We start from the raw sequence: 13,298 nt of genomic DNA, 5'->3' as shown, positions 1-13,298 counted from the left end.
CGTCAGTATTGATTAGTATTGATTACAGCTGATTAAAGATATGCTTCAGTGACAGATCAATGGCATACAGTGCCTCTCCTCACTGTATGGAATGAGTGTGTGTGTGGAATGTGTTTATTCAGCATGTTGTAAAGTGTTTTACATGTTTTTTTAGACCATTATTTCTTTTTTGTGCTTGTTCAGATTTAAGCTTGTTTTGTGTTAAACCGAGTTGCGTTGCTAAATTGTCTCTGCCTCACGTTCTATTTTGCTTCATGTGACTCATCTTTCATCATTCACTGGCTCTTTATAAATCACCGTTTCTGGGAAAGTTTATTTTTTAATTTATTATAAAACACCAGGCCGTCGGGGAACTGGGCTGTAACCGGAAGGTTGTCGGTTTGATCCCCGGAGCCGGGAGGTCATGACCGAAGTGCCCTTGGCTAGGGCTGTCCACTGCTCACTGCCCCCTAGTGTTCACTAGTGTGTGTGTAAATGTGTGTTTCACTGCACGGATTGGGTTAAATGCGAAGAAAAATTTCCTCAGTGTGCAGCACAGTGGCCAATAAAATGAGTCTAATTCTGATTCTGTGATATTCTCCTGAATGTTTATTTAACGACAAAAGCAAAAAGAAAAGTTTTCCAGGGTTTTCTCAGAACAACTGGACTGTGCTCTGTAAATATAAACACAGTTAGAGTCTGATGCCTGCAGCTCGCTCCAGAAAAGTGGAGACGGAGGTGAGTCTTGTGCCGAGTTCCATCCCCTTTTCTTTACTGACGCTGTGGAAGCGTTTGAGACCTGAGGAGACTCAGCGCTGAAGACAGGGTTTAGACTCTGGAAATGTCAGAGTTTGTAATGAAGCTCGTGGACAGGACTAGGATTATCTTGATGGATTCTGACACTGTGTTTGACTCTCAGTCTACATCACTTTATAAAGTCGCAGCCCAAAGAAAAGCCTGTATCTCCGTGTGTGTGTGTGTGTGTGTGTGTGTGTGTGTGTGTGTGTGTGTGTGTAGTTACTGCATCATCTAAAGACAGCAGCTGTCCTTCACACTGTGTGTAAATCTCATGATGAATGAAAAATAGAAACACTCCAAATTTACTCTGAATTAAAAATCGTTTTACATTCCACAGAAAGTTAAGACTTTCACTGAAAGTTAAGAAGGTTATTCCTCCTCCTGTAAAATCACAATTTTGAGAGATAAATGTTTTACTTTAAACAAAGATGATGTGTGAAATGGAAAAAAGCTTATAGTGAGAAGAAAACTGTAAATGATATCCTTCTCTTCCCTCTGGGGCTTTGCTTCAGATCAGGTTTATGTTGTTTATTTTCTGCTGTGGTCACCTGTTCGGAGCAGGTTTTTTATGTGTGTGTGTGTGTGTGTGTGTGTGTAACTGAACACTCCTCTACAAACACCTCTCCACCTTTAACGCACAATAAGCCCCAGAATCCTGTGTGGAATAAAGCCCCAGCGCACACAGTTGTCCACAGTGCCTCACCACTGAGAACACTTTAAAAAAATGATATATTTTCAGTCACGAAGAATGAATAATGCTGTGAAAATAAATGAAATATAACATAATTATGATACACACCACATCACTGTCACTGAGTGTGTCGTGTTAAACATGTTCCCGAACTCTAACACTGAAGTCTCCATCTTTAAATCGTCTAAACCAGTGGATCTCAAACTTTTTAGACCAAGTACCACCTACGAGTCTCACCCCAGAAACACCAGCTCCCCCTGGATCCTCCTCTGCTCTGGGGGCAGGTGCGGAGCATAAGGCAAAATCTGGCTTGAAATTATACGTTTTACACAAAATTATCCTAAAATAATTGCTAAAAATTGTAGAGAGAATATGAATAACTCTAGGCCTAAACTGAATGTTCTAAACACAGTTAGACATTTATGAAAACATATCAAATTTATGGGAAATAAGAGTTTTGAAAGAAATAAAAGACAAGAAGAGTTCAATTTACTATTAGTTATGTGTTTAATCAGCTGTCGGTGAAAACGAAAAGCGTGGCGCTGGGAGCAGGTCACGGCGGCTCTCGGCGCTTGTAGCAGTAGGTGAAAGAGGCGCAGCGCTGTGTTAAACAGTCTTTTTGGACTCTAATGATATGAAGCTAATGTAATGGCTGCGTTGTTCTCCTTCAGCCGAGTGTTTTCTTGTTTTTTTGGGTTTTTTTTTCAGAACCAATGCAGCGCCCAATAAACTCTTCACTTTTCACACGGCTTCATTTTTAGGTTCTTTTCTGTTCAGATCTGGAGCTTTTCTGGAGCTGTCCTGTCACATGAAGGAAATTTTCTGTGTGAGCCGTGGTCTCACCGCTGTAAATATTCCACGTGGTGGAGGAGATACAGCACAATACTCCGGAACATTCCCGGCTCCGTTCACACAGAGGTCACTAGGACATTACCAAGACTCTTATGACCCTGCTGGATAATGTCCCGGACAATTGTGACAGACGTTTACGTTCACACACAGAGTAAAGTCCGGATCAGTGCTGGGTCACTGTGCATGTGTGAAAGGGGCTTTAGTGTTGGTGTGTAGATGGTCAGGTGACCGTTGCTCCACGCCCTGTGGTTGAGCCTGGACAGGGTGCTGTAATGAGAGCAGCTCTATTACTGAATCAGGAGCCGAGGTTTGGGGTTTATCTGTAATTAGTGTTTTAAAGAAGACGGTTTTCTCTAAGGCACTAGGCACATGGAGAATGTGAAGCTCAGCTGTTTTTAGCTTCCTACGGCCTAGTTTTGCTCCAAGCCAAAATGTCTGTGCACACCTAAAGCCTGACTCACACTGCAGGGGTTATATTCCCCTCCTTCTGCACAGTGCACACAGTTCTGGGCTTTCAGCACCTGTTCCTTTAAATGATAATGAGCCGCTCGCTGTTCACCCCAACCCCGAGCGCACAGCAGTGAGGAGCGAGGAGCAGAAGCTCTGGTTTTTAGCCGTTTTCACTCTGTTCTCTTTCTTCTCCGTTTTTACTCAGTGCTCTTATTTCTCCGCGCTCGTTGTGTCTGTTTTGCTGAATTTAACCTCGTCTTTGCGCTCTCACATAAACACGGGTGCAGCGCTGTGATTGGACAGACTCAGACGAGGGGGTGGGGCCATTTTAAAGTCTCTGCACTTGGTGTCAGAAACGGAGCAGAATCAGAGTGACTCGTTTTATCCCATGTTTTCTAACTTGTTGTTTTTTCTGGGCCTGATATATGTAAATGAGATTAGTTCTCATTGGTCAGTGTTGTGTAAGTGTCCCTCTGTATATATTCTTTGTGTGTGGAAGGGCCACAATCAGCCTGAACATGCTTATTGTGTGTGTGAGAGACTGTGCTATGTTTTGTGACATCACAGAATTAAACAGAGTTTAACAGAGTTTCTAACGGGTTGTTTTTGCAGTTGAGTGGTCCATGATCTGGTCCAAACTCTCTGTAGAAACACTGTGGACTCCTAGACTCTGAACTGTCACAGTCTGCCACCAGGTGGCGCCACGAGTGTTTGTTAATGCAGGGAGAGTTCAGGGCTGTGTTTACAGTGAGGAAGAGTGGCTCACATCAGTCTTTAATACACTCTTTAATTAAATTTAACGTTTATTTTGAGCGGAATTTTATTTTTAATACATTTGATTACATTATTTAGAGTAAACAAATATAACATATATTTCTACTTATTTAAAGCAGGACTGAATAAAAGAACTTAATACAATGGCTTTAACTCCAGAGAGTAGTGAGGCGTTTTGTTTGCTGAAATGGAAAGTGTGTGTGTGTGATGGTTTTTAACAGCTTGGTCTCTGCTTTGTAACAAAGTTAAAAACAACATTGTTATTCTTAATAATTTACTTGGGGAAACTGGGCATGTTTTTTGTTTGCTACATGATTTAAGGTGGAACATCTTTAGCAGAATGTCCCTGCTGTAACATTTCTAAGGTGGAACAGAGACACTAAAATATAGCTGCTGATCATTTTAGCAGGATCTCGGTCATGCCACTACTGTAACATTCAACGTGGACTGGAGAGGCACTATAATGTATCTACAGTATAATTTTAATGTGGAATGAAAGCACTATAATGTAACTGCTGTACCAGTTTAAGGTGGACTTGATGCTCTATAATGTTTCTCTACCAGTTTAAGGTGGACTGGAGAGGCACTATAATGTAGCTGCTATACCAGTTTAAGGTGGACTGGAGGCACTATAATGTAGCTGCTGTACCAGTTTAAGGTGGACTGGAGGCACTATAATGTAGCTGCTGTACCAGTTTAAGGTGGACTGGAGGCACTATAATGTAGCTGCTGTACCAGTTTAAGGTGGACTGGAGGCACTATAATGTAAATGCTGTACCAGTTTAAGGTGGACTGGAGGCACTATAATGTAGCTGCTGTACCAGTTTAAGGTGGACTGGAGGCACTATAATGTAGCTGCTGTACCAGTTTAAGGTGGACTGGAGGCACTATAATGTAAATGCTGTACCAGTTTAAGGTGGACTGGAGGCACTATAATGTAAATGCTGTATCAGTTTAAGGTGGACTGGAGGCACTATAATGTAGCTGCTGTACCAGTTTAAGGTGGACTGGAGGCACTATAATGTAGCTGCTGTACCAGTTTAAGGTGGACTGGAGGCACTATAATGTAAATGCTGTACCAGTTTAAGGTGGACTGGAGGCACTATAATGTAAATGCTGTATCAGTTTAAGGTGGACTGGAGGCACTATAATGTAGCTGCTGTAACATTAAAGTGAAAGGGAGGCACCTTAATGTAACTTCTTTAGCAGATGAAGCGGTAACTGTTCTGACTCCAGACTCCAACTTCCTCCTTTTCACCCTCCGCACACACACACACCCCACACACCCCCACCCCATACACCCCCCTCGGTCTGTGAGTGCTATTTCTGTCTCTGCAGGGACACTGGCTCTCTAGTTCACTTCCTGTTCTTTCTGCCCCAGTCAGGTCCATTTCCCTCCGTTATTCCCCACAGCACTTCCTGTGCCCTGGTCTCTCTCTCTCTCTCTCTCTCTCTCTCTCTCTTTGTGTGTGTAAGTGCATTGTGTCTGGGCTAGGAATGTGGATGATGTGGATGTATAGTCAAGTACGCAGTTTACCGTTCACTACGTCCAAAAACTATGAAAGTGCATGTCTTTGACAAAGACTCGTCTTCTTACGTTTGTCTTTAGTCCTCAGTGGACGTTTCTTGTTTGGCAGTGTCCACCTCTGTTCAGATATTTTCGGCTCATATCTGTGAACAATCCAGCACCAAACCCGGCAGGTTTCTCTCCAAAGTGTTAAGATAAAGACAGAAAATAGACTTGTTTATCAACATTACGCAAGGTAAAATAGTCTCATTCTCTCAGGCGCTGAGGGACCTGTGTATGTGGCGGAGTAATACCTGAAGTGCTTCGGTCAGAGAGCCATGATCATGCATTATTGTCATATCTAGAATGTCTCTCAGCCAATCACACTAAGGGGGCGGGGCAAATTGTGGAATAATAAAGATTCATTTCTAAACGACTCCTCGGTTTGGAACTGATGACACAAATGCACTGAACGGCACCCCCTTGTGGAGAAATTCTTAATTGTGACAGAGTGAGTGAGTGAGTGAGTAGATATTTGAGTATGTGAGTGTGTGTGACGGAATAGGTGTACGTGAGTGAGTGAGGAATTCAGTGAGTGATGGTGTGGTCCTGACAATGTAATTTAAGAAGTTAACCCTTCGATTCCCCAGTGTTATAAGCAGCTGGTTTATTCCTCCAACATCTGAGAGCCAGAATACTTTGAGATGTTTAATGAAAGCGTCTCATGAAATGGTGATGTATTTGTAAACTCCATCACCACTGCCCCGGGGTCTGACCGCCCCTGATGTTTCCTATGGCTCTCGGACTCAGAGTGGCCTGTGCCAGCGTGTTTTCAGGTTGTGTTTCTGTGCATTTAAAGCTCATTAAAATTCCTCCTCTGTAAATCAGTGTCCGAGCGCACCGGGACCACCGCTGGGGAATTCCTCACATTTTTCACCTCCTACCTTCACCATCCTTCTCCTGAGACAAGCCAGCGGAGCTTAGGGTAACTTGCTCGTGCCCTGATCAAATGTGTTAACATTAGGCAGGCGCCTGAAATTTACACTGGAGATACAAGGTTAACGTAACACAGAAAAGCCTCATGGAAGACTGGGAAGAAGACCATCGTTCACAAACACCCCCCGCAGGGGTCAGTGAGAGTGATTCTGTAGCAGAAACAGCGCGGAAAAATCTGAGGAGACGATCTACGGTAGATCAGCCGTAAGAGCCCTGCCTTCAGGAGAGAGAGGAACATCTACAGCCAATCAGACACAAGCTCCTGATTTAGGAACCGCCCACTGACTCCTCACCTAATGCCCAGCTGAGCCAATCAGACACAAGCTCTCAGCTGTTTCTAAACTATAACCGATACAGATTGATCCACACAAACCTTTCTGTGTTAATGAAGTACAGAGTGTGTGCAGCAGCAGGAACCAGCAGTGCCCCCTACAGTTTAGTTCTGACTGAAGCAGAATCAGAGATCTGAGAATTGAGATCTGTTACTTTTAGAATGTCAGTCTGCCGAGCTCAGCAGATCTGTGCTCTGTAATTAACAGGCCAGACACACACACACACACACACACACACCAATTAGTTTACAGCCCTTGGCCTTGTCTCTGGAAGTGGCTCAGTTTGTTGTGTGTTTTAAGAAAGTTCTGCACAGACTCTTCTTTTCTCTTCTTCTCTCTTCCTCTTTTCTCTTCTCCCCTCTCCTTTTCTCCTCTGCTCTGTTCTCTCCTCTTCTCTTCTCCTCTTTTCTCTCTTTCGGTTCTCTCTTCCTTTCTCTCTTCTTCACTCCTTCTCTTCTCTACTACCACTGGGTGCAAAATTTCCTTCTGGATCAATAAAGAATCTATCTATCCTTCTCTTCTCTTCTCTTCTCTTCTCTTCTCTTCTCTTCTCTTCTCTCCTGGTTATTTCTGTCCCTCGTTCCTCTGGAGCCTGTTTTTACTCTTCTGTTTTTCCAGCTCTTGTGAAGACTTTTTTTCCGTGTGAAATGTGATCCGTGCTCGTGCGGTTCTGCTTCGGCGGCAGAGCGGAATCTCAGACTCATATCCTGCATGGGATTCTGAGAAATAAACGAGAAAAGAAGGATCTGAGAAAAACGGCGTCTGGGTGGTGCTCCATGAGCTTCACAACCACAGCCAGATCTTCCCCAGCGCTTCAGGACTGGGATCTGGGGTGAGTCGGAGTGGTGAGTGTGATCCAGAACTTATCCCCAACACCAGCCCCTGGCCCTCACTGACAACGATGAGGCTGATCTCCACCAGATCCTCACAGCTATGTTCCAGTGCGTCTAGTGTAAACCCTCCCAGAGCAGCAGAGGAACACACTGCTGATGAAGAGAGTGAGCAGGTGAGAGACTGAACAGGTTTACGCTGCTCTCACTGGGGCTTTCTGTCTTCAGCTGAGTTACGTAAGAGATCTGAGACCACTGCGGTTCATCTGATTTATTCCTGACCCAGTTCACTCTCTCTGTATCTCTCTGTCTTCTCTCTCTCTGTATCTCTGTCTATGTCTCTGTCTTTTCTCTCTCTTCTCTCTCTCTGTATCCCTGTCTTCTCTCTCTCTCTCTCTCTCTGTCTCTCTCTGTCTGTCTTCTCTATCTCTGTTTTCTTTCTTTGTCTTGTCTCTATCTCTATCTTTCTCTCTCTCTCTCATCAGTGAGGGTCAGGGGCTGGTGTTGGGGATTAGTTCTGGATCAAACTCACCACTCCAACTCATCCCAGAGGAACCCCATCGCTCCAGAGAACACAGTTCCACTGTTCCACACACCAGAGGAACCCCATCGCTCCAGAGAACACAGTTCCACTGTTCCACACACCAGAGGAACCCCATCGCTCCAGAGAACACAGTTCCACTCTTCCACAGTCCAGTGCTGGGGGATTATACCCCTCTGTTCCACACTTGGCAGTGGACACTGACTCTGGACCTCTGTGCTGTTCTCTGTGAGGGTGGTGTTTGTTTGGGGTTAGCGTAGCAACGCTGGCACATAGTGCTTTTATTTTTAGAGTGTTTATTTATCTCTGTGCTGCTCTGCCTCGGACCCTTCAGAGTCCATAAATACCAGGACATGCATCTGTCCGGAGAGTCCACACTCTCCAATCTCTGTTCTCACCGTCCTCTCCGTTCGCTCCGGTCTCTCTGTTCTCCCTGTTCTCTCTCTGTTCTGGATCTCAGCAGACGACTCAGAGCTCTGCATCATTTCCACATGTGTCTCATATCTCACTGTGATCTGACCGCGCTGTAAACAGTGGATTAATCATGACTCGCTGACTGTTTATCCCCACAGCGCCCCCCTCTGGTGATCCCCTCTTGATTCTAAAGTGGTGGAAACACAGAGGGAAGGTTCACTGGAGAGAACCAAGGTTCTAAGAGTCTGCGTTACCAGCGTTTCACGTGACGTTTGGAACATTGTGGGAACGGGGCTCTGTTTACACTCAGACTGTTGGGGCTTAGTAATGTCCCCAAACTTTTACATTTCAAGGGGAAGATGTGTTAAGTGTAAGGTTAGTGTTGGGATTAGTGTTAGGTTTAGGGTTAGGGCAGTAGTTAGGATTAAGGTCAGGGGAAGTCTTCATGAGATGAATGGAAGTCTATGTAATGTCCCTTTAACCCACTGAGACAAAACTGTGTGTGTGTGTGTGTGTGAGTGGAGCAGGTAATTCAGGTTGTGGTAATAGAATGCAGGATTTGCTGGTTGTGTGTGTGTGTGGTGTGAGATGGTTAAAGCAGAAGTGAGTGAGGAGGATCTAAATGCATTCCACAGTCACTCCACTGTTACCACGGAGACACACTCTCTCGGTCTCTTTCTCTCTGTCTCTCTCTCTTTCTTTTCCCTCTGTCTCTCTCTCTCTCTCTCTCTCTGTGTGTCTCTCTCTCTCTCTCTCTCTCTCTTGTGTGTCTCTCTCTCTCTCTCTCTCTCTCTGTGTCTCTCTCTCTATCTCTCTCTCTGCGTCTCTGTTCTCTCTCTCTCTTTCCTCTTCCCTCTGTCTCTCTCTCTCTCTCTGTTTGTTTTCCTCTCTTCCTGCTTTTCGACTGAGAGCTGATGGAATGTCTACCACTCTCTCTCAGAGCGGGGGGGAGGGTTTAATCTGCTCAGAAACCAGGATTTTCTTTTAAAGTGAAGGACCCCCCTCCCCTCCTCCTCTGAGTGAGAGAGTCCCACCCTGTGAGGGAGGGGGTGACCAGCTGATCACTGCTGAGACATTCAAACACACACACACACACACACACACACACACACTGAGAGAGAGAAAGAGTTAGTTCAGGGCGAGAGAACTCAGAGGCTGAGAGAGAGTTTAGAAGTGGGAGGGGAAAGAGAGAGAGAGAGAGAGAGAGAGAGAGGGCTGAGTGTAACCCTCCCTCGCTCGCTCACTCAGTGGCAGTACTTTTGAGGAAGCAGCTCAGAGCTGCACGAGGAGGAAGAGGAAGAAGCTGTAAACGTGTGAAAGAGAAAGAACGGCCATGAAACACAGCTCAAGGAAAACGACAGGAGCGTCCAGCTGCTGGAGAAAACATCTGTAGGAGGAAGGGGAGAGAGAGAGAGTGAGAGAGAGAAAGAGAGAGAGAGAGAGAGAGAGAGGGTGACTCAGACTGGGTGGATCAGACTAGACTGTTTTTATCCTCACCCAGTGGAGGAGTGTGTTTGTGTGTGTGTTTAGAGCACTCTGAGGAGTGTGTGCGCGTTTGGAAAAGTCTAAGGTGTGTGTGTGTGTGTGTGTTTGGAAAAGTCTGAGGTGTGTGTGTGAGAGAGAGAGCTGGGGAGATGTCGTGGCTCTCGCCCGTTCAGTGGGCGAAGTGGACTTGGTCGGCCGTGAGAGGAGTGGGTGAAGAAGGAGAGGAAGATGGAGGGATGCAAGAAGAAGAGGAAGATGCTGTCAGACAGAGAGAGGAGGAAGAGGAGAAATCACAGAGGTACAGACCACACTGAGAGCGAACGACAGACTCAGAGAACAACAGAGTAACAGATAGAACGACAGACTCAGAGAATGACAGAGTAACAGAAAGAGAACGACAGACTCAGAGAATGACAGAGTAACAGACAGCGAATGACAGACTGATAACAGAAGAGTAACAGACAGAGAATGACAGACTCAGAGAACGACAGAGTAACAGACAGAGAGCAACAGACTCATAGAATGACAGAGTAACAGACAGAGAACGACAGTAACAGAGAGCAACAGACTCACAGAACGACAGAGTAACAGACAGAGAACGACAGACTCATAGAACGACAGAGTAACAGACAGAGAGCAACAGACTCATAGAACGACAGAGTAACAGACAGAGAACGACAGAGTAACAGACAGAGCAACAGACTCACAGAACAACAGAGTAAACACACTCTATCAGATTACTCAGAGAATGACAGAGTAACATACAGAGAATGACAGAGTAACAGACAGAGAATGACAGATTCAGAACGACAGGGAAACAGACAGAGAAACAGACAGAGAACGACAGAGTAACAGACAGCGAATGACAGAGTAACAGACAGAGAATGACAGACTCAGAACGACAGGGAAACAGACAGAGAAACAGACAGAGAACGACAGAGTAACAGACAGCGAATGACAGAGTAACAGACAGAGAATGACAGAGTAACAGACAGAATGATAGACTCAGAACAAGACAGAATGACAGACTCAGAGAAGGACAGTGTAACAGACAGCGAATGACAGACTGATAACAAAAGAGTAACAGAGAGAGAACAACAGACTCAGAACGACAGAGTAAGAGACAGCGAACGACAGACTCAGAAAGTCAGAAAGTGACTGACAGAGAGAGCGACAGACAGTGACATACTTGGGGAGAACGAGAGAGAAAGAAGAAGCTGGTTGTGTGCTAAGTTGCGCCCTCTGGTGGAAAGCTGTAAGCTGCTAAACGTGAGTGTGTAATAAACCACTTCAATAAGGTGTTTTCCCTCTAAACTGGTGAAGAGGAAACTCTCCTATGTAAATGTCAGGGCGGATTGTGCAGCTTCAGTGGTTGTTAGGGCAGTTGCTATGGTATTTCAGGTGGTTGCTAGGGCGGTGAACCTGGCTGTATGAGGTACATATCCACAACACAGAACAAAAACATGTTTGCATCAGTAGCGTCTTTGACAGCGAGTGGATAAATGGATGGATGAATGTAGAGAGGGATTTTCCCTCCCTCTGTTTTTTCTGTGGATGAGTGTATTGTATATGAATCTTAATTTGAAAACAGAGGCACCTGTCAGTATGTGTTTATGTCAAAATACACACACACACACACACGACTTTCTCTTGCCATTACTACAGACACACACACACATCTGTATTCAGATCCACACAGAGCTGGTCTCTGTGTGTGTGTGTGTGTGTGCGCACTGTGGTAATGGTTGGCTTAAGTACCATGTGTGTTTCTGAAAGTGAGTGTGTGTGTGTGTGTGAGAGAGAGAGATTTAGTGCCTGTATGAGTTTATGTCTGTCGTGTTATATAATCAAATTGTGTGTGTCTTTGTTTACATATACGTGGTGTGTGTGTGTGTGTGTGTGTGTATATACGTGGTGGTGGGGGCAGGGCATAGTGTGTGTGTGTGTGTATTTATAGCCATGTGTGAGCTGTTGTACAGTGTTGTGGTGTTGTGTAATTGTCCACTGCTGTGTTTCTGTGGACACAGATGTGTCCAATCGTCCTCAGCTTCAGTTCAGTCTTACAGCACCGTCCAGCAACGTCCAGCTCCACCCTGATTATATACACACACACACACACACACACACACACACACTTCTCTCTCTGTGTTTATGCTGTTGTAGTTTAGTTGTTTATTTCAGCGGTCACCTAAGTCTGTGTGTGTGTTTTGTTTACATCCGGCCTTTGTGTGTGTGTGTGTGTGTGTGTGGTGTGTGTGTGTGAGAACTGTGTGCTAACATTCTTCTCCTCCCTCGCGTCTGGAGAAAAAAAACTGAACAGAGGCAGTAGCACTTCTTTGAAATTAACAGAACAGCTTCACTTAGTCACTCACTCAGTCACTCATACACTCAGTCAGTCACTCAGTCACACAGTCAATCACTCAGTCACTCATACACTCAGTCAGTCACTCAGCCAGTCACTCATAGACTCACTCAGTCACTCAGTCACACAGTCAATCACTCAGTCACTCATACACTCACTCAGTCACTCAGTCAGTCACTCATACACTCACTCAGTCACTCAGTCAGTCACTCAGTCAGTCACTCATACACTGTCAGTCACTCATACACTCACTCAGTCACTCAGTCAGTCACTCATACACTGTCAGTCACTCATACACTCACTCATACACTCACTCAGTCACTCAGTCAGTCACTCATACACTCACTCAGTCAGTCACTCAATCACACAGTCAATCACTCAGTCACTCATACACTCACTCAGTCACTCAGTCAGTCACTCATACACTCACTCAGTCACTCAGTCACACAGTCAGTCACTCAGTCAGTCACACAGTCAGTCACTCATACACTCAGTCAGTCAGTCACTCAGTCAGTCACTCAGTCACTCATACACTCACTCAGTCACTCATACACTCACTCAGTCACTCAGTCAGTCACTCATACACTCACTCAGTCAGTCACTCAATCACACAGTCAATCACTCAGTCACTCATACACTCACTCAGTCACTCAGTCAGTCACTCATACACTCACTCAGTCACTCAGTCACACAGTCAGTCACTCAGTCAGTCACACAGTCAGTCACTCATACACTCAGTCAGTCAGTCACTCAGTCAGTCACTCAGTCACTCATACACTCACTCAGTCACTCATACACTCACTCAGTCACTCAGTCAGTCACTCATACACTCAGTCAGTCACTCATACACTCACTCAGTCAGTCACTCAGTCACTCACTCAGTCACTCACTCAGTCACTCAGTCAGTCAGTCACTCACTCTCTCTGTCAGTCACTCACAAACACACACATTCCTCACATATATCCCCAGGCAACTAAGGCCCAGTTGTATGGGTGATAGCTCAGGTATGTGTGTGTGTGTATGTGGGAGAGCGTGTGTGAGAGAGTGTGTATGTGTGTATTTTATTCTTTTTAGTTTTTGTCCTGAAAAACACAGCTCTGCACGGTTAAGTCCAACGAGTCCCATAATGCACCTGTTCATCTGTGCTCCTGTTCTAATAGTAGGGCTCAGATAATGATGGGTCTCAGGTGCAAATACATCTCACACCTGTACAGAGCAGGTAAAGAACACACAGAGCAGGTAAATGCACACCTGTACAGAGCAGGTAAAGAACACACAGAGCAGGTA

The 13,298-nt window shown here is 45.2% G+C and overlaps 1 protein-coding gene across 2 annotated transcripts in view; it reads left to right on the top strand.

Annotated features, from left to right (window-relative positions):
* Nucleotides 1-13,298, top strand: part of tacc1 (transforming, acidic coiled-coil containing protein 1) — a 44,820-nt gene that overhangs the window by 11,254 nt on the left and 20,268 nt on the right. For both annotated transcript variants that reach the window (XM_066650700.1, XM_066650699.1), the window contains exon 3: nucleotides 9,764-9,947. In XM_066650700.1, coding sequence (XP_066506797.1) covers nucleotides 9,799-9,947 — 149 coding nt within the window. In that variant the 5' untranslated portion in view covers nucleotides 9,764-9,798. The remainder of the gene's footprint in view (nucleotides 1-9,763; nucleotides 9,948-13,298) is intronic.

This window comes from Hoplias malabaricus, chromosome 18, assembly GCF_029633855.1.
Source record: "Hoplias malabaricus isolate fHopMal1 chromosome 18, fHopMal1.hap1, whole genome shotgun sequence".
In the NCBI taxonomy this organism is placed as follows: Eukaryota; Metazoa; Chordata; class Actinopteri; order Characiformes; family Erythrinidae; genus Hoplias; species Hoplias malabaricus.
This window is presented reverse-complemented; position numbering and strand designations above follow the sequence as displayed.